At 38.6% G+C, this 19,791-nt stretch overlaps 1 protein-coding gene across 1 annotated transcript; it reads right to left on the bottom strand.

Moving 5' to 3' along the window:
• Window positions 1-13,941: 13,941 nt before the first annotated feature.
• On the bottom strand, window positions 13,942-15,503 carry LOC100262330 (peroxidase 27). The gene is made up of 4 exons (XM_002268324.3): window positions 15,160-15,503; window positions 14,881-15,066; window positions 14,621-14,786; window positions 13,942-14,534 (listed from the first exon to the last, which is right to left on the bottom strand). Exons 1-4 carry the CDS (start codon window positions 15,379-15,381, stop codon window positions 14,128-14,130), a joined length of 981 nt encoding a protein of 326 aa, XP_002268360.1. The 5' UTR covers window positions 15,382-15,503; the 3' UTR covers window positions 13,942-14,127.
• Window positions 15,504-19,791: the final 4,288 nt, after the last annotated feature.

The raw sequence follows: 19,791 nt of genomic DNA on the forward strand, positions 1-19,791 counted from the left end.
GTTAGACATGTGGTCAGACCCTTTGCAGACTTCAGTGCTTTGGTTTTAGCTTTGTATGATGTTGAGGATGTCATTTCGGGAAGATTATGGATAGATTCTTCCATTGTTGATGCTAAGGGGAAGAAACCATCCGGAGAGCATAGATCAGCTGAAGTGGGCACTGATGTGGGCACTATCACTTCTACTAGTCAGAGGCCTCCCAGGCGTCATCAGCCAGTACCATAGCCTACTGGGACTCACCCTTCTTATCATCTTCAATAGTATAGGCCACGAGCACCTCCTCAGTTATATGATCAGACCTACTTGCCTCCCATACTAGCATTGCCTTACTATGCCGCATAGGGCACAGAGAGACCTTCTGCTTCATATCCTACCCCAGCACAGCCATGCTACGCAACACAGATTGTCGCGAGACCTACAACTTCCTATCCTAGACCTATAACTCCATAGACTTCAGCTCATTTTGCTTTGAAGACATAGAGACAATTTTTACAATTGAGTATGTCATTGAGCCAGGCTCATCAGAAGCTCACAAATGCTGGATTGTTGATAACTCTTGCTCTTAGGCCATTGCCTTAGCTTGTCCTGCCACAGTTCATGATGGATTTACATTGTGCATATCATCAAGAGCCAACGCACGAGACAAACCATTGTATTACTTTGAGACATGCCATCCAAGATTTGATTAATCAGGGTTTGGTTCACTTGGGTCAGCCGAGTGTAACCACAAACCCATTATCGACCCATACTACACACACAGTTCCTCCTCCAGCCAGTGACATACATTTCATTGACTTTGTTGAGCTTGATGATCATATCCACATACTGAGTTGGGATGAGTCAGAGTCGGAGCCTATAGTAACAGATGGGATCATTGGGGGATTTAGTACTGTTTAGGAGGTCGAGCTTCAGCGTCTTGTCCATCAACTGCAGTTGAGTGATGGAGCTCCTGGCGCTTTTACGTCTACATTGGCCGCCCCATCATTTCCAAATTATATGAGCCTCATAACACTCTATTTCCCGGATGAGGTCGATAAGCATGAGACATTTGCCGAGATTGGGGACATGGTGGATGGGGCTATTCCACATGACGAGTACATCGATGAGATGCTCACGATGAGTATAACCTAGATCGATGGGATAGTTTAGCCTGAGTTAATTTGCCATTTGATCTATTTAAGGTGTTCGTCATTGAAGTTGTAGAGGAGATCTATACTACTATTGTTATGGAGTTTTCATATGATGTTATAGTTGTTGATGATTTGTTTGAGGGCACTACTGGCCCAGTTGAGGGAGTGTCCAACTTTGTGGACCCACCTCTTTCATTTGATGTTTTATCGGGATTTGTCTCCCGTTCTGACGATGTTCATGATTTTTTATTTATGAATTTGAGCATTTTTTAGTATCTTCCTATCTCTTGTGATATCACTTTGTTTGCACTCTCTTCACCCATATTACAGATATTTGATATAGATGATGAGATTTCATAACATGATTCAGATGATGACTCATCTTCTACTTTTGATCCAGGCCCCATTGATCAGAGAGTTTCACCTGCTACAGGAGATACAATGGTTGTTGATTTTGGTATAGCAGATCGGCTTAGGGAGTTGAAGATCGGATTGGACTTATCTACAAATAAGATAAATAACCTCATCTAGTTGCTTAGATCTTATTTGAATGTTTTCGCATGGTCTTACGAGGACATGCTAGGCCTTGATCCATCTATAGTCCAACATCGTTTACCATGACAGACCAGTTAAGTAGAAGTTGAGACAATTGCACCCTAGTTGGAGTTTGCAGGTAAAGGAGGAGATTCAGAAGTAGCTCAGTGTAGGATTTTTATCAGTGGTCGAGTATCCCAAGTGGTTGTCCAATGTCGTCCCTATTCCCCAAAAGAACGGCAATGTGAGAGTTTGTGTTGATTTTCGAGATTTTAACAAGGCCAGTCCTAAGGATGATTTTCCTTTCCCACACATTGACATGCTAGTTGATAGTATGGCAGGTCATTCGATGTTGTACTTTATGGACGGATTTTTTGGGTACAATAAGATTCTGAGGGCTCCAGAGGACATGGAGAAAACGTCTTTCATTACCGAGTGGGGTACTTATTGCTATAGAGTCAATACATTCGGGTTGAAGATTGTATGAGCTACCTATCAAAGAGCAACGACCAATTTCTTCTATGACATGATGCATCGGGATGTTGAGGTTTATGTAGATGACATGATAGTGAAATCACGAGATAGAGCAGATCACCTAGCAGCTTTGGAGAGATTCTTTGAGATCATCAAACAGTTCAGACTGAGACTGAATCCCAAGAAGTGCACTTTTGAAGTGACTTATGGGAAACTGATGGGATACATGGTCAATGAAAGGGGTAGAGAGGCAGATCTAGATAAGATCAAAGTCATCCTTGACATGCCTGCACCGAGGACCGAGAAAGAGATCAGAGGCTTCTTAGGTATACTTCAGTACATCAGTAGATTCATTGCTAGATTGGTAGACCTCTATAAGCCCATTTTTCGACTTTTGAAGAAGAGTCAACCTACTGTTTGGGATGATCAGTGCCAATGCACATTTGAGAGGATCAAAGAGTACTTGTTGTCACCTCCAGTTTTGGTGCTTCCTACACCAGGTCGTCATTTACTGTTATACTTGTCAGTCTCAGACGTAGCTGATTACTACTCAAAAAGTGCTATTTTGTAGCTTGTAATTAATCCTTTTAAACACTTTTGAGTAGTAGTTATTGCCTTTTAACTCAATTAACATGTTAAGGACCATTGCAATCATTTCTAATCAAATTGTGTAAGTTTTGATGTTTTTGTTAGTAATTTGATCACCAAAACAATCCAAGAATGAAGGAGAATTGTATATAGTTCATGGCAAAGCAATGAAGAGCTCAAATTCATGAAGAACCAAGCTTTGGAGCTCCATAGTCCTTTGCCATAGTCGTTCAAAGTATGCAAGGAGAGAAGCAAGGAAAGAGGAAAAACAGAGTGAAGAAAACAGAGGAAAGCTAGCTGCAGTCTTCTTTTGCACTTTTGGAGCACTTCCCGAAGTCCATTTTCTACATTCTATATACCATTTCAAAGCTCAGGAAGTCAAGAATCCAATGCTTCAAACGGTGCACGATTCAGAGTTGAAACGAAGGAGTTACAGCCATTTCAAGCAGATCACTCCAAAGTGTTGCGGAATCAGCCTTTTGTTGCGAGAATTTCGCAGCCTTTTTGTACAGTGCTATGGAATTCCTCCTGAAGCTACCCGATACATGCCGCAAGCTGGAACGCTGAGAACCTCAAGGAGGAAGCCAATTTCGCAGCCCTGCGAGTTTAACTTGTTGTTGCAAAAATATTTCGCAGCTCTCTTAAGTGTCTGCGAAATCTCGCAGACACCATTTTCTCCTGCGAAATGGTCCTTAGTGCTTCCCGATATTTGCCACCGACTCTTTTGGATATTTTTCTTCAGATATTTTTGTATAAATTTCCATTCTTCTCCTTGTAAGCCACCAACCATAAGATTTCTTAGCTAGGAAGGTTGGAAAAACTCCTCTATATATATTCCTTTGCATCCACTGTAATCATATCATCATATATGTAATATCGATCAATATATAGAATATACAGAGCCTTGCTCTGTTTTTCCTTCTCTTTCATTTTTCATTTCTTTTTCTTTCTAGCCAACCAAACTCTGAGGATTTTTCCACAGAGGATGAGAGGCTAAGCTTTTTGTCTCTTGGAGTGAAGAAAGCCGGGTAAGTTTCCACATGCATAATTTGGAAGTTTTGTTGTTTTAGTTTTTAATGAAGAGAAAGTGTAACCCGTTAGTGATTTCTATGTTTTTAGTTAACTTAAAACGCCTTTAAATCACCTGGGCCAACACTTGGTAAGGCAAGTGATCTCCGTCCATGGAGATGCACTAGTTTACCCCTTGCGAGCCTTTGGGAGGTGACTTGAAGGTAGGATTTTCTAGAATAGCCAACACTTGGTAAGCTTTTGGACTCCAAGGAGACATCCATTAGTTATCTCTTGTGAGCTTTTGACGGGTAATCCAAGGTTAAAGATCACTTTGAATGGCAAGTGTTAGGTGAGAGGTATGAGCCATTGCAAAGTGCATCAGTGAGAGGGATTTAGTGTTTGAATCCATTAATGGGAAGCATCTGTACAACACCGGTTAGAGAATTAACTATATGTTAATTCTCTAATGCGAGGAAAAGAAACAAGTGACCGGAACTCCCTTTTTGTATGAGGAATCTGAGCCTATCGATCTGAACTCCAAGAAACACTTTTCTTTGTAGTTAAAATCAGTTACTATTTGTGGTTAGTTTAAAACCAAACCTTTTTCATTTAAACATCTTTATGTTTTCTTTTAAAGCTAACCTTGGAATGAAAAGGCACCAATTCAGCTTTGAATTGATATCATTTGTGAAGTGAAAACTCATCCCAGTGGACGATCCTAGAGCCACTATACTATAGTAGCTTTGTCTTTGCTACCCTAGTATATGGTGTTATAGGTTATAAATTTTGTTGATTAATCCCTCAATCAAGGAGCACCAGCTGGACACGAATCAGCTGGCACACCAACTGGGCATGAATCAAATGGCGCCGTTGCCGGGGATCGTACCCCGAATCAAATGGTGCCATTGCCACTGCCGCTGCTAGGGACGAATCAGTAGCTTCGGGTTGCATGTTAGCTCAGCTCGATGATTCAGGAAATGAGCGAACTATTTATTATTTGAGTAAGAGAATGTTAGATTATAAGACGAGATATGTCATGATTGAGCACTTCTACTTGGCATTGGTTTGGGTTACTCGGAGACTAAGACATTATATGACCGAGTATTCAGTGCACTTGATATCCCGTTTAGATCATCTGAGATATTTGTTTGACAGACCCACTTTAGTTGGTCAACTCATGAGATGGTTGATACTTCTGACTGAGTTTGATATCCATTATGTTACTCAAAAGTCTATCAGATGGAGCATTGTTGCGAATCACTTTGCCTCATTACCAGTTTTCGATGGTAGAGTTATTGATGATGATTTTCCAGATGAGGATGTTGCTACTGTGATTAGTCTGTCAGGTTGCATATACTTTGATGGTGCGGCCAACCATTCTAGATACGGGATAGGTGTCTTGTTGATATCCCCTCATGGTGACCACATTCTTAGATCTGTTCGTTTGGCATTCTCAGATCAACATCCTGCCACGAACAATATTGTTAAGTATGAGGCTTGAATCTTGGGATTAGAGACAACTCTTAAGCTCGGGATTAGATAGATGGAGGTGTTTGGTGACTCCAATCTGGCGTTGAGATAGATTCAAGATGAGTGGAAGGCTAGAGATGTGAAGCTTAGGCCTTACCATGCATACTTAGAGCTACTAGTTGGGAGATTCGATGATCTGAGATATACACACCTACCTAGAGAACAAAACTAGTTTGTTGATGTCTTAGCTACTCTAGCTTCCATGATTGATATTCTTGCTAATACCGTTGTTCGCTCTTTACTAATTGAGTCTAGATCTGTTCCTACCTATTGTTGTTTGCTTGATGATGCAAAGTTAGATGATGGCTTGACTTGGTACCATGACATATACCGGTTTTTGAGACTTGGTGCATATCCTGAGGCCGCCATGGCCAAAGATAAGAGAGCATTGAGACAGTTGGCTACCCGATTTGTGATTTGTGACAAGACTTTATACAAACGATTAGTTGATGGGATGTTGCTATTGTGTCTAGACTGCGCCTTTACTAATCGAGTAATGAGAGAAGTTCATGCGGGAGTTTGCGGACCACGCATAGGAGGACATTTGTTAGCCCGCAAGATCATGAGGACTGACTATTTTTGGTTGACTATGGAGACAGATTGTTTCCAGTTTGTTTAGAGATGTCTAGAGTGCTAGATACATGGGGACCTCATTCACGTGCCACCTTCAGAGTTACATGAACTGACTTCACCATGACCATTTTTCAGTATAAGGTATAGACATTATTAGGAAGATTTCACCGAAGTCTTCCAGTGGTCATGAGTTCATCTTGGTTGCCATTGATTACTTCACCAAGTGGGTGGAGGTCGCCTCATATGCGAGATTGACATCAGTTAGGGTTGCTAGTTTCATCATATCACACATTATCTGTTGTTATGGAGTCCCTCATGAGCTGATTTCGGATAAAAGAATACATTTCAAAGCAAAGGTTGACACTTTATTACATAGATACGATATCCAGCATCATAGGTTGTTTGCATACAGGCCACGAATAAGAATATTAAGAAAATCTTGCAGAGAATGGTTGAGACTTCTCAGGATTGGTCAAAGAAGCTCCCTTTTGTATTGTGGGCTTATCAAACATCTTTTCACACCTTTATAGGAATCACACCCTACTCCTTGGTGTATGGTATGGAGATAGTGTTACTAGTTGAGATTGAGATGGGTTCATTGAGGATAGCATTAGAGCAGCAGATTTCAGAGGCAGATTGGGCTCAAACTCGATTAGACCAACTCAATCTCCTAGATGAGAGGAGATTGAGGGCAACAAACCATGTTCGTGCCTACCAGAGGAAAATGACCCGTGCTTTCAAGAAGCGGGTCAAGTCTAGATCACTATAGATAGGTGACTTAGTTTTGAGGGTCATCAAAGGATTGATCAAAGATCCTAGAGGGAAGTTTAGACCCACTTGGAGCAAATCTTACTTCATTAGGGAGTTGACCCTGGAAGGCGCTGCATGGTTGATGGATCTAGATGGAAATCAATTCTCAGAGTTGACCAATGTAGATCAGCTAAAGAGGTACTACGTTTGAGACCATGGTCGCAGGATGGGTGGCCATCATTTCGGTTACTCATATACCCTTTCACCCTTTTGATATATAGATCGCTGCTAGCCCATTGAGCCTCGCATGTGCATTATAACCTTTCTTTCTTATTGTCTTGGTCACATTTTGGCACCGAGATAGGGGTTTTTTAGCGTATGCATGCTTTGTTTAGGAGTTTTATGAGCCTTAGACCTATAGGCGCATTCTTCTCATTATCTTTTCCTACCACTACATTACTGCATTTCATCACATCTCATTGGTTGTGTTCTTCATCTCATCTTCTTTATTACATCTGTTGTTTGTTCTATTTCATTTTCTTCCACCCCGAGTGGTGATCCTCCTCAGTTCATTACATGGAGGATAGTCATGTCATTCTTGGCGTTCAAAGCCACTATTTCTTTTCAGTTTGGCATTCAAAGCCACCATCTCTTCTCAGTTTTGGCGTTCAGAGCCACCATATCTTTTCAGTTTGAAATTCAAAGCTATCAGTCCATAGTTTGGCATTCAGAGCCACCATTCCTTCTCAGTTTGGCATTAAGAGCCACCTTCTTTTCAGTTTGGCGTTCAGAACCACCATCTATTCACAGTTTGGCATTCAAAGCCACCATCTCCTTATAGGTCGACATTCAGAGTCGTATCTGCAATTTGGTATTTAGAGCCATATTTTTAGTTTGGCGTTCAGAGTCGTTGTTTGTTTTTAGTTCGACATTCAAAGTCATCCTGTCTTTCTTCCGTTTAACGTTCAGAGTCACATCTTCAATTTGACGTTTAGAGCCACACCTTCAATTCAGCATTCAGAGCCGCAACTTTAGTTGGCGTTTAGAGCCGTCGTTTGTCCTTAGTTTGAAATTCAAAGCCATCGTGTTTTTCTTTCGTTTGACGTTAAGAGTTGCATCTTCAATTCAGTGTTCAGAGTCACATCTTTAGTTTGGCGTTTAGAGCAGTATTTTCATTTTGGCATTCAAAGCCACATCTTCAATTAGGTGTTCAGAGTCGTTCATTTCTAGTTCGACATTCAGAGCCATCATATCTATTTCAGTTTTGTAGACCCTCAATTTTATCCTTTGACACTTGCATTTATCTTAGGGGTATCACATGCACCCAATTTTTTTCCGTATGGCACCGCCATGGCCTCCTTTTGGGCTTGATCGGTTTTTGAGCCTTGTGTAGGTTCATCTATGGTCTAATGTAGTGTGAGTGTGTAGTTCATTTTGGAGTGTCATCATGACCAATTCCCTAGTTGTTCACATCATGATAAAGGAAGGAAGTGAGGTCTCCCCAAAACTTCAGTTCAGTTGGAGTTCATAGGAGCAAGTTCGAATACGGAGCACTTGGGCTTGTTTCGATCATATCTCTCTCATCTGAACTTGGAATCATGTACCATTTTTTTTAAGGACTCTTTGTTCTTCAAGGAATATTCTTTCAAATTTTCAAATTTTTTCTCAACTGGCTTGACTGGTTCCCAAAGTTTTAGTTCAGTTGGAGTTCATTGGAGCATGTCGAAATTCAGAGCACTTGGGCTTGTTTCGATCATATCTTCCTCATCCAAACTCAAAATCATGTACCATTTTTTTATGGACTCCTTGTTCTTCAAGGAATATTCTGTCAAAATTTCAAAATTTTTCTCAACCGGCTCGACCGATCCCCAAAGCTTTAGTTCAATTGGAGACCATGGCGGAACACACTAGATTGTTTTATTCATTTCTCCCGCATCCGAGTTCGGAATTGCACACTATTTCTTTTTTTTTGGATTCCTTATTATTTAAGGAATATTGTGTCAAAATTTGAGAATTTTTCTCAATCGGTCGACTGGATGGGCAACCGGTTCATCAAGTTTTTTTTTTAGGCGGTCGCCGGTTGGCAACCGATTCATCGGTTCGTCGGGGCTGCTTGCGAACGGCTCTGTTTTTAGCATTTTTTGTGCCCTTGTTCAGGCAGGTTTGAGCCCTAGTGCTCCAGATGGGTTAGGAGGATGGTTTTATGTTTGATTTGGGCCATTTTTTCGGGTTGATTGCAACCCACCTTGAATCCATGTGGATTCTTGGCGGGCAATGAATTATGAAGTTATAAGGGGCAGCTGCCCACCTTGGGAAGATGGGAACTAAATGAGTTGGGGTTTCAAGGCTGAAGGTGGGGAATTCCAGAGCTGAAGATGAAAGAAAATGGGGTGGTACGGATGCTGAGGATGGAAGTTTGAAAGAAGGAAGAAAATATAAGACATTTGGAAGAGAAAAAAGAGGGAGTTTTTGAGAAATCTGGGTAGAAAGATTCGGTAGAATGAGAACTGAAAGCGTGGGGGAAAATTCTAGGGGTCTCTAAGGGTTTGGCACCTAGAGAGAAAGAAAAGAAAGGAGAAAGAAAAAAAAACTGGAAAGAGAAGTTTGAGAGGCTTAAAGAAAAACAGAGAGAACGGGAAAAAGAAGAAAAGAAAGAAAACAGAGGTCTGAGAAGAGGGGGGAGTAGTTTTGAAGAAGAAGGGATTCGTGAAGAGAAAGAAAATAGAGAACAAAGAGATGAGAGGTTTCCAACATGGGAGGTTTTGAGAGAAGGGTTGAGAAAACAAGAAGCGGAGAGCGAGAAAGTAGAACTGGAATCCAAACCTATTCTTGCTTGAGATGAGAACCTACAGGTATATTTGTTGTGATTCACTTACTTGCTTCCATTTATCGCTCTATTTTTCATCCACTTTTGTGGCTCTTGAACATTGTTGGATAGTTTGGTTGTGAAATTATGTTGCTACTATGCTTTTCTTTCCATTTGCTTTCAATTTTCATCAGAGGGTAAGCTTGGATGTGATTTCAGTTATGCCACTGATCATAGATCCTATTGACTTCCACATGAAATGGGTTTCCAATTGATAAGTCTTTTGTTTGCTCTCCATGACCTTCTCTGTTTTTTTTTTTTTTAAATTTGGGGCTACCTATCAATGATCTGGACTTAAACCCCAGGTCTTGTGGCTACATGTAGAGGTTCCATGTGGCTGAAATTTCAATTTGCTTCTTGGTGATTCCAGTAGCTGCATTGGGGGGGCTTTAGGTGGCTGAATTTTAGCTGGATTCATAGGCTATAGGAGGCTAAAATTTCAGTTTGTTCCATGAGATTTAAGTAGCTGTAGGTGGGAGACTTCAGGTGAATGAAATTTCAGTTTGGTTTCAGGAGATTTAGGTGGTTGCATGTGGATATCCGTGTAGCTGAATTTCCAGCTGGGTTTCTTGAGTTCAGGGGGGCTGCATTGTTAGTTGATTAATGAGCTCCGTGGCCTTAGTTTTAATAAGGTTAGGTGGCTCGGGTTTGGCCTTCTACAAGGAACACATTACATTGTTTCGGTCGATTCTCCCTCATCCGGGCTCGGAATTGAGTATCGTTTTTTGTTGTTGGATTCCTTATTCTTCGAGGAATCTGCTGGTAAAGTTTCAGAATTTTTCTCAATCGGTTTAACCGGTTGGAAACCAGTTCAACAGGTTCTGCTAGGCAACCCAGTTTTATAAACACATTACATTGTTTCGGCTGGTTCTCCCTCATCCGAGCTCGGAATTGAGCACTGTTTTTTTTTTTTTTTTGGATTCCTTGTTCTTTGAGGAATCTGCTAGTAAAGTTTCAGAATTTTTCTCTATCAGTTGAACCGGTCGGGAATCGGTTCATCAGGTTCTACTAGGCAGCCCTAGTTTTAACATGTTTTGACCCTCATTTTTGTTGTGGCTTGAGCCCTTGGGTTCCAAGGCACTTGTGGGCCACCTTTAGGGTCACAGTTCGGTTTGGTTAGATTTCATGTGAGCCCACTTCATGGATGGGAAGAATATGGATTAAGTAAGCATGGTTTGGTTTGATGGAATTTAGAGGAATATGTGCAAAAGAAAGCAAACCATTTATTTCATTTCGACCTGCTTCCCTCCCTTTTGGGTATGAGATTTGATGCTTATTGAGAGTGCATGTTGTATGCTTGTATTACTTGCCTCACCTATTTCTTACAACGCATGGCTGGGGACCACAGGTATGCAATTCGGCTTTGGATAATGAAATTCACATGAATGCTTGGTGCACAATTGCTATGTATATTTGTTGTGCATTTGATCTTATTGACTGAGCTCTTATGCAGCGTTTGGCTGGGGACCTCAGGTATGCACTCTGATTTTGACTTGTTGAGTGTATGTGCATGCTAAATACTAGGCGGGTCTATGTGATTCATGTCATTTGTTTTGCCCAAGGTTTGTCTGATCTTTGACCCATATGCTCCCATATACCCAGTTCATTACTAGAAACCAAGTTCCGAGCCTAAAGGGGTGCTACCTCGCATGAGGTATCTTCCCGATAGGTAACCTGATCCCCGGACCCAGAATCTAGTTTTTGCATACCGTTTTTTCCTAACTGGAGTCATGCTAGGGTTTTTGTTCTTACTTAAATTTTTCCCATTTAAAAATAAAAATAAAAAGTAAGTGGCGACTCCAAACAAAACCGTTCCTCACTAGGACGAATTTTTCAAAACTCGAAAACCAGTTTTCCCTTTCACATTTAAAATAACGAGTTGCGTCGGTCGGTGGATCGGGTGAGGGTCCACAAGTTTGGCATTCAAAGCCATATTTTCAATTTGACGTTTAGAGCCATATTTTCAATTTGACATTCAGAGCCATGATTTCAAGTTAGCTTTTTGAGCCACATTTTTAGCATTCAGAGCTATCTTGTCTATCTTTAGTTTGGCGTTTAGAGCTATTGATTGTTTTTAGTTCAACATTCAAAACCATCATATTGCCACTTTTTTGGCGTTCAGAGCCACCATCTCTTCTCAGTTATGGCGTTTAGAGCCACCATCTATTTGCAGTTTGGCGTTTAGAGCCACCATATCTTCTTAGTTATGACGTTCAAAGCCACCATCTCTTCTTACTTATGACGGTCAGAGTCATCCTTCTCAGTCTGGTGTTCAGAGTTGTATCTTTAGTTTGGCGTTTAGAGCTATTGTTTGTTTTTAGTTCAACATTCAGAGTCATCATGTCTTTTTTTCGTTTGGCGTTCAAAGTCGCGTCTTCAGTTTGGCATTTAAAGTCGTGTCTTCATTATGGCATTTAGAGTCATTGTCTAGCTTGGCATTTGATGCCACCATCTTTCTTTAGTTTTGGCGTTCAGAGCCGTTATGCATACTCATTCAGGCATTTAGAGTCACCATATTTCCTCGTCATTCGGAGTCATAGCTCCTAACATTCATATTCACTGGCATTTCATATCTTGCCTTCACGATTTTGCATTAGTCCTCATTTTCCCTACCTCATTATTTCGTGTTTATCGCTTTTTCACCATGTTCTTCTAGACTTCCCTTTCTGCTGCACATGACACAGTCCTTTGAGCTCACGACACATATTTCGGTCATATTGTTGAGCACCCTACGCTTAGCATTCTCATGTAGTACACATATAGTCGTTATTTTTGGACGCATTCTTTCATGTACTCAAGGTGGTTCGACCGTTACTCATCTTTGACATTGATTTTCGAGTCACTTTTAGAGACGTCTTAGAAGGAGTCTGGGTCTTTGATGCGGCTTCAAAGGCACTTTTCTTATAGTCACTTTTCTCTTAGGATTTTTAAGCCATTTTATGTATTTGTTGGCCTGAGCGAGTTCATGTCTTACTAGTGTCCCTTTGGGGGTCTCTTTTGTTCTTCGGTAGAGTTCACTTCATTCCACTCACTATCCACACTTTTTTTTCACTCTAGCGTTCATATTTCTTGCACTCAGGAGCTCTACCGAAGAGGGGAATAAGTATAAGCCAAAATTTGAGGATTTGGTAAAGTCACCCATGTGTCTTAAATCACATTAACCAGTAAATTATATAATCTTAGCCGAAGGTCAAAAACAATAAAATTAATCTCAAAGTGAAGATTAAATCGAAACCTCAGAGGTTTTTTTTATTTTTAATTTCGAGGCTTGTGTCAAGCACATGAAACCTTAGTCCTTGAACAAGCATTAACATTTGTTTTTTCCTTTTTAATTTCTAGTCCTACCGACTATGCACCATAGGAATGGGGCTTAACTTCAACTTGTTATAATTAATATCTGTGCACATTCAAAATTTGTTCATACACTGAGGCACTATTGTCTTTTTTTTTTTTTTTTGGTTAGAAACAACTTATTTTTAGATTTGAAATCTTTTTATTTACTTATTATTTATTTTTAAATTTTTTTAATTGAATAAAAAAATTAAAACATTTGAAATTTTTTTTTTTAATGAATGCCAAAAGTAACAAGTTAAAACCAATTAGTATAATCTATTAAAATCGACTACCAAAACACAATCCGAAAAAACTAACCTTTTCCTCATCATTATTCAATATAATTGAAATGAACCTATTATTTTCTTTTTTCTTTTTTAAATATTTAATAAAAATAAAATATTAAAAAAATTAATTAATGTTTAGCATTATTAAGCATTATTTAATTTTAAGTTATATTTTGAATTAAATTAAAAATAAAAATAAAAAACCACCTAAGTCAAGAGGACAAGTGTGTGGTGAAAAAAACTTCTTTTGATCACCTTTGTCCATAACATACTAAACTTTTTTCCTTTTTAATCAGAACGAATTCAGTATCCTTACTCCATGATTTGGATTTATTGCGGGGGGACCATCTCTCAAATTGAAATGTATAGTATATCATCTTTTTCTTTGGTCTATAGGCTTGAAAAATTAAATTATTGTTCCTTTTCCTATAACAATACTGTAAATTAATGAACAATTAATAAGTCTTCTCTAATTATAAAAAATTAGATGTATAGGCCATGCATCTTCTCTACTTCATTTGAAAGATGATGTATATATGAATGGAATACCATTCTTTGATTCCAAATAAGATAAATCTTATTCAAACCACTACCACACTTCCTGTGATGTCCTTTTTCAATGGCTTAGACTCCTTTGTTTCTTTTTTTTTTTTCCCTTTTTTTTTCGTTCTTATCCTTTATTTAACCAAAAAAAAAAAAGGATTAAAAGACCAACAAGACAAGCAGGTAGAATCAGCCAAATGGCAGTTGAAAACTTGAAATGGAATCTAACCTAGGAGAAGCAGAAGCATGTGGTTGTTCAAATCCTGTTTTCTGAATATGTTTGCATGACATTTATATATACAAATTAAGGAAACAATCAACAAACACAAAGCCATAAATTACAGTATTATTATTGTCTGAACAAATTAAATAATAATTAAACAGGGAGCAATCATGAATCTTGCAACACAAGCATACAAACAATAGCAATCCCAGTTGCTAAAACCCCACATGAACAAAGAGCTATAGCATTGAGAACTTCAAACCAAACATATTAAAAACGTTACCTTTAGTTAACTAGAGCACATTCTTTCCTAATCTCACCAGACGAGCCGGTGAGAACTCCAATTCTTCCCATTTTAATCATGGACACACCAAAGTCCTCGAAGAAAGTAGATCCATGGGTAGTGGCCTGGAGCTTCACATAAGCTTTTGTCTCACTGTCATCCAGGAGAGCTGCATCAGACACAAAAAGCCCTCTTCTTTTACCCACAAGTGTGTAGTAGCTCTCATCAAATGTCTTGAAGCTTCCAGGGTCCATCTCTACAAGTGAATTGGCATCTCCTTGCTTGCATTTGTTTTTCAACTTTGCTATGTACTTTGGATCCAAATCCGGATCAGTGTCGCCCTTTCCAGTGAAGTTGTAAAGGCGGCTTGAGAAGGAGGAGCAGTGAGAAGTCCCAAGGGTGTGCCCACCTAAGTAGTAGAACAGCTTGAATGTATTAGTCTTGTTAATTTCCATATGTCATCAAAGTCTTTATATATTTGGCACTCAAACATACCTGATAACACCACTAGGTCTTTTACACTTAGACCCCTTTGTTGAAACCCTGATTTCAATTGGGTTATGTTTGCAGTAGGCGGTATAAGATTTGTTAAGGCCTCTGTAATATTTGACACCCTTCCATCTCTTCTTCCAGTTTCAACTTTCCAGGATGGTCCTTTCATCTGAAACCATTCTACGCAGTTAACAACTTATCATTCAAATTCTTAATCCATGTATGCGTATATATACATATAAAGATCATATAACATTAATTACCGCGACGACCACATCTCTAGCTACTAGGGCTAAGATGTCAGAGCATGAAACCACTCCAGGACATGCTTTTTCTAATGCAGACTTGACTCTATCAATAACTTGATATCCTCTAAGGCTTAAGTTTGGAAATGCATCTTTTTCAGCTTGCTGTGTCGATGAGTTTAGCAGCACTGAACCCTCACAGCCCTGCAGACACATATAAATCGTGAGATTATTGCTTAATTGAAAGGTTGGATACTGGGCTTAATTTGGAAATGATCATGTTAGCAATTTACGTACCCTGACGAAACAATCATGGAAATGCATTCTCAACAAAGGCCCAGAAAGACTTGGGGCGACGGACATGGCTTGATCTACTACCTTCTTAACTATGGCTTCAGCATTGGGGCATGTCTTTCTGTAAAACCCTACCTTCAAGCCCTGGGAATTGGCCACATCAAAGACGAAAGACAGCAACAGCAGTTGGAGAAACAAACAGTAGAAACCCTTTGAAGCAACCATGTCTGGTCTGGAGCTTTTTGCTATGAACTGATATCTGGTCGAATGGGCGGAAGCCTGGTTTTATAGCCTAAAGCTTGCCTTCGAGCATGTCATAGAAAGGCTGGCATTGCATGTCACTTAACTTGATATTAATGACTTTACAGATGATGGATGCTGATGATGGATGCTTAAAATATATGATTAGGTTTTACTGGCCACAGCATCAAATTTAAAAATAATAAAAAAAAAAAGAGGGTTGAACAACGACTTTGCAACTTTATAGCGCACTCATGGATCCACTCAATCATGTTCGTGCATGAAACCCTATGATGACTTCTATGAGATAATAGAATAATTAGCACAATGCAGCATGATTGATGCTCTACCATCTCAGAAAGTGTCGTAACCCTTAAAATAACTCATACATAGATGTGAATAAAAGTTAGCCAAGCCTTTCAGAGTTGACCTTCAGAACTAGTAACATGTCCAAATCATGTGGCAGCCAGCTGAGCCTCCACGTGCAGTTTTGTAAACATCGATCGATCCCAAATTGCTGAAAAATAAAATAAATAAATAAACTTGGCTTCCCTAATCAATGCTACTTGAAACTAACATTCCAGCTATCCAAGCAGACATACTCCTTTTATGTGTGACTTTTATTTGGGGTGGTTAGGGAAATAATCGTAATTGCATGTTAAGATCCTCACTAGAAATGATGTTATTTTTGTGAACTGCATGCGGTTTAGCCAATGGGTACAAGCCCACATGGATATTGTTGGCATGCATGCAACCCCATTTTCACACTGAAAGGAAAATCAAAATAAACAATGGATACAAGCCACTAAATTAATTGTAAAATATTGTCACTTTGTATCACGTCTCTATGGGTCCATTGGTGACTGCAAAAGCAAGCTGTGTTAGCTTATATATGAAATCGGAAGAACCACTCAATTAAGTGGATTTATCTCTAAATCCATTCCTTTGTAAACTGGGAAAATTAAGAAACAAAAAAATGTTCAACAAGATGGTTAAAGGCCGAGAAAAGAAAAGGTAACTTAATCGATGTAAAAATTCATTTGGCAAATATGCTCATACCGGAAATCTCATCACAATTTTTCTACCCTTTTTTATGTTTAATTTCATTGAATTTAAAATATTTTAGCCTCTATTTTCTAATTCTGTAACTTATACACCCCTTTGGGAATTTCTAGAAACCCATGTGAAGTGTTTTAGTGTGTTGGCAATCAAAATTCCTTCGTATATTCCTAGCTCCGCACTTTCAAACACTTTCCTGGACTGCTTCGTATTTCGCATATCGAGTTTCATGGTTTTGCTTAACGATTGATAAAGGCAATGATAAGTACTGGTTTGAAATTATGGATGGGTGCATAAAAATTAATGAAGCATAAACACATTTTGTGGCTAAAATCTTTTTCAAAGTACGTACAAGTGTTTGCCTTATCTTAAAAAATCATTCAAGTAGTTAAATGTGTGATTAATTAATCTAAAGCCAATTTTCCAAATTAGGGTTTCAGAGAGCAACCATGAAAGAGAGTTCCCATTGGCCATTGAGCTTCAAGCTATTTTACTTCTTAGGAAAATACTCCCCGATCTCCTTCCCTTTCTCTCAGTAGCCTGGAAAAATTAAGATACCATTCGAAGAACTTTTCAAAATGACCCATTTTCTCATACTTAGTGAAAAACCATTACTAGATTCATGTGCAGGGAAGACTTGAGACTCTCAAGCCCATAGAGTACCATTATAAGCGTCTTTAGAGGAGATAATTGAGCCACAACTAATATTGAAAATCATTCATTTCATCTATGATTTTTTAAAACATTCACATGGGAATATGTAATATAATATTTCCTTGGTGACAAGAGTGTGCCACCTCCTTTTCCCTCACTAAATGAGTATCGTCTATTGGCATCGGCATCAAAGAAAAGTAGCAGAAATATTCTTGCAAATGTTCAAGGAGAGGTTTGTAGGAAGAGTGTAAATCTGAAAAAGTGTTTTAACGGCTAATTTTTACAAAAATTCAAAATGATTTTTATTTTTATTTTATTAATTTTAATTTTTATTTTATTTGTTTTATATTTTTGGAAAGAGTCTTATTGGGATTGTGCTAATGGAGTCCTGTTCCACTTATAAGTAGAATTTCATTCCTCTTTTGAGTTATGTTCTTATTACAAGTAGAGTCCCATTGGGACTGTGTTACTGGTCTATAAAAGCAGGTCACTTTTCACTCTCAAAATATGAATACCAAATTTTTAGAGAGTTTTTCAGAGTCTTTCATACATCTATCTAGAGGATTTTTTATTTTTTATTTTTAGAACCCGAGTTATACACGTCTTACTTACAAAGTGCACCAAAGGTGAGACCTGGCTATTGAATCATGGAGGTAGACCACTGGTACCCTAGTACACCGAGTTCGTCTTCGAGGAGGGTGGATCTATTTCAAGGACAGCGCTTGTCACGCCTCAACCGATAAGTTTTTCTTACTATTCATTCTATTCTTTGTTTGTGTCTTTTGGGCTAGTCTTTTGTTTCCATACCCTTAAACCAACAATCTTGAAATAGATCCAAATGAAAGCTTCCCTAGTTCACACCCACTCTGACACCTCTAAAATTGATCCCTTCAATATGGGACATTCTTTAAGAGATGGCAAGAAATGGCTTTCTCTACAATTGATGTAGTGAACTTGGGACACATTTTTACTAACCCAAAATCAGAAGATGGTTCTCATTTGTTACCAACTAAGAAACTGGAAATAAACAAGTTAGGCATGTTATTCTAAGTACCCTTTCTAATGAACTTTTTGATATTTAGTTTCAATTTAAAGTTGCAAAAGAAATTTGGGATGCAATGAATAAAAAATATATTTTGGAAGATGCAGGAACTCAGAAATATGCCATAGGGAATTTTAGAAATTTCCAAATGACCGAGGATAGAGATGCATCATCTCAAATCCATGACTACCACTTGTTGATTAATGACTTAGCTATTGAAGACATTAAATTACCCGAACCTTTTGTGGTTAGTTATTTAGTAGAGACTCTTCTAGAGTCTTGGAAAGACTACAAAAATAACATGAAACATAAAAGGAAACAAATGTCCCTAGAGAATGTCATAATCCATATTAGGATTGAGGAACAAAACCAAAATAAGGACAATGTTGAGAAAGCTAAGGAATTATCTTCTATGGCTAATGTAGTAGAAGAAAAACTCAAACCCAAAAACAATAGGTCCAGAAAGCAAAACTCTAGGACTAAGCCCAATGCATCAAACAAGGTCCAGAACCTAACTATTAAAAAATAGGGTAATTGTTTTGTTTGTGGTAAGTCTGGACACCATGCAGCTCAATGTCACCACAGGAAGAGAACTAAGAAGTCCAATTCAATGGCAAATCTGGCAGAGGCAGAGGTGATCACAGTAGTAACCTTCTCTGAGGTGAGCATGGTCACCAATATGAAGGACTGGGTAGTAGACTCTGGGACTACCAAGCACATCTGTGGAAACAAAAGTGCATTTACTTCCTATACCACTCTAAAGAAAAGAGAGGAACAAGTATTCATGGGTGATTCTAGATCTACTCCAATGATTTGCAAAGAGAAAGTTCTCCTCAAGCTAACCTCTTGAAAAGTGCTTGCCCTCAGTGATGTTCTTCATGTGTCAAATATTCTTTGGAACTTGGTGTCAGTATCTCTTCTTGGAAAAGCAAGAGTAAGGATCTTGTTTGACTCTAATAAAATAGTTTTAACCAAGAATGATGCATTTGTGGGGAAGGGCTATTGTAATCATGGTTTATTTATGTTGAATGTTTTTTATATTATCATTAATAATGCATCTTCTTCTTTTGCTTACATAGTTGATTCTTATGATATTTGGCATGGTAGACTAGGACATGTGAACTTTTCATATATGAAGAAAATGATTGAATTGAGTTTAATCCCTAAACTGTCCTTCGAAAACCATGGAAAATGTGAATCTTGTGTAGAATCTGAAACCACAAAGAAATCTTGCAAATCAATTGAAACAGAATCAAATCTACTAAGTTTAATATACAGTGACTTAGGAGACCTAAAAAATACAATGACTAAAGGTGGTAAACAATTCTACATAACTTTCATAGATGACTGCTCAACGTATGCAAGGGTATATCTTTTGAGAAACAAAGATGAAGCAAGAGATGTTTTCATCAAGTACAAAAATGAAGTGGAAAATCAACTAAGTAAGAAAATTAAAAGGCTTAAAACTAATAGGGGAGGAGAGTATGAGTCCAACCCCTTTAATTATTATTGTGAAGATCATGGGATCATTCACGAAACTACTTCTCTTTATTCCCCTTAGTCTAATGGAGTAGCAGAAAGGAAAAATAAGACCTTAAAAAAATGATGAATGCAATGTAGGTAAGTTCAAGTGCACCCTT

Source organism: Vitis vinifera, chromosome 10 (genome assembly GCF_030704535.1).
Source record: "Vitis vinifera cultivar Pinot Noir 40024 chromosome 10, ASM3070453v1".
NCBI lineage: Eukaryota > Viridiplantae > Streptophyta > Magnoliopsida > Vitales > Vitaceae > Vitis > Vitis vinifera.

Coding starts and splice junctions, on each gene's coding strand:
- LOC100262330 (XM_002268324.3), bottom strand. CDS start 15,381: ATGGTTGCTTCAAAGGGTTTCTACTGTTTGTTTCTCCAACTGCTGTTG. Junction 15,067..15,159: donor TCCATGATTGTTTCGTCAGG/GTACGTAAATTG, acceptor ATGTGTCTGCAG/GGCTGTGAGGGTTCAGTGCT. Junction 14,535..14,620: donor AGACCTAGTGGTGTTATCAG/GTATGTTTGAGT, acceptor TCTACTACTTAG/GTGGGCACACCCTTGGGACT.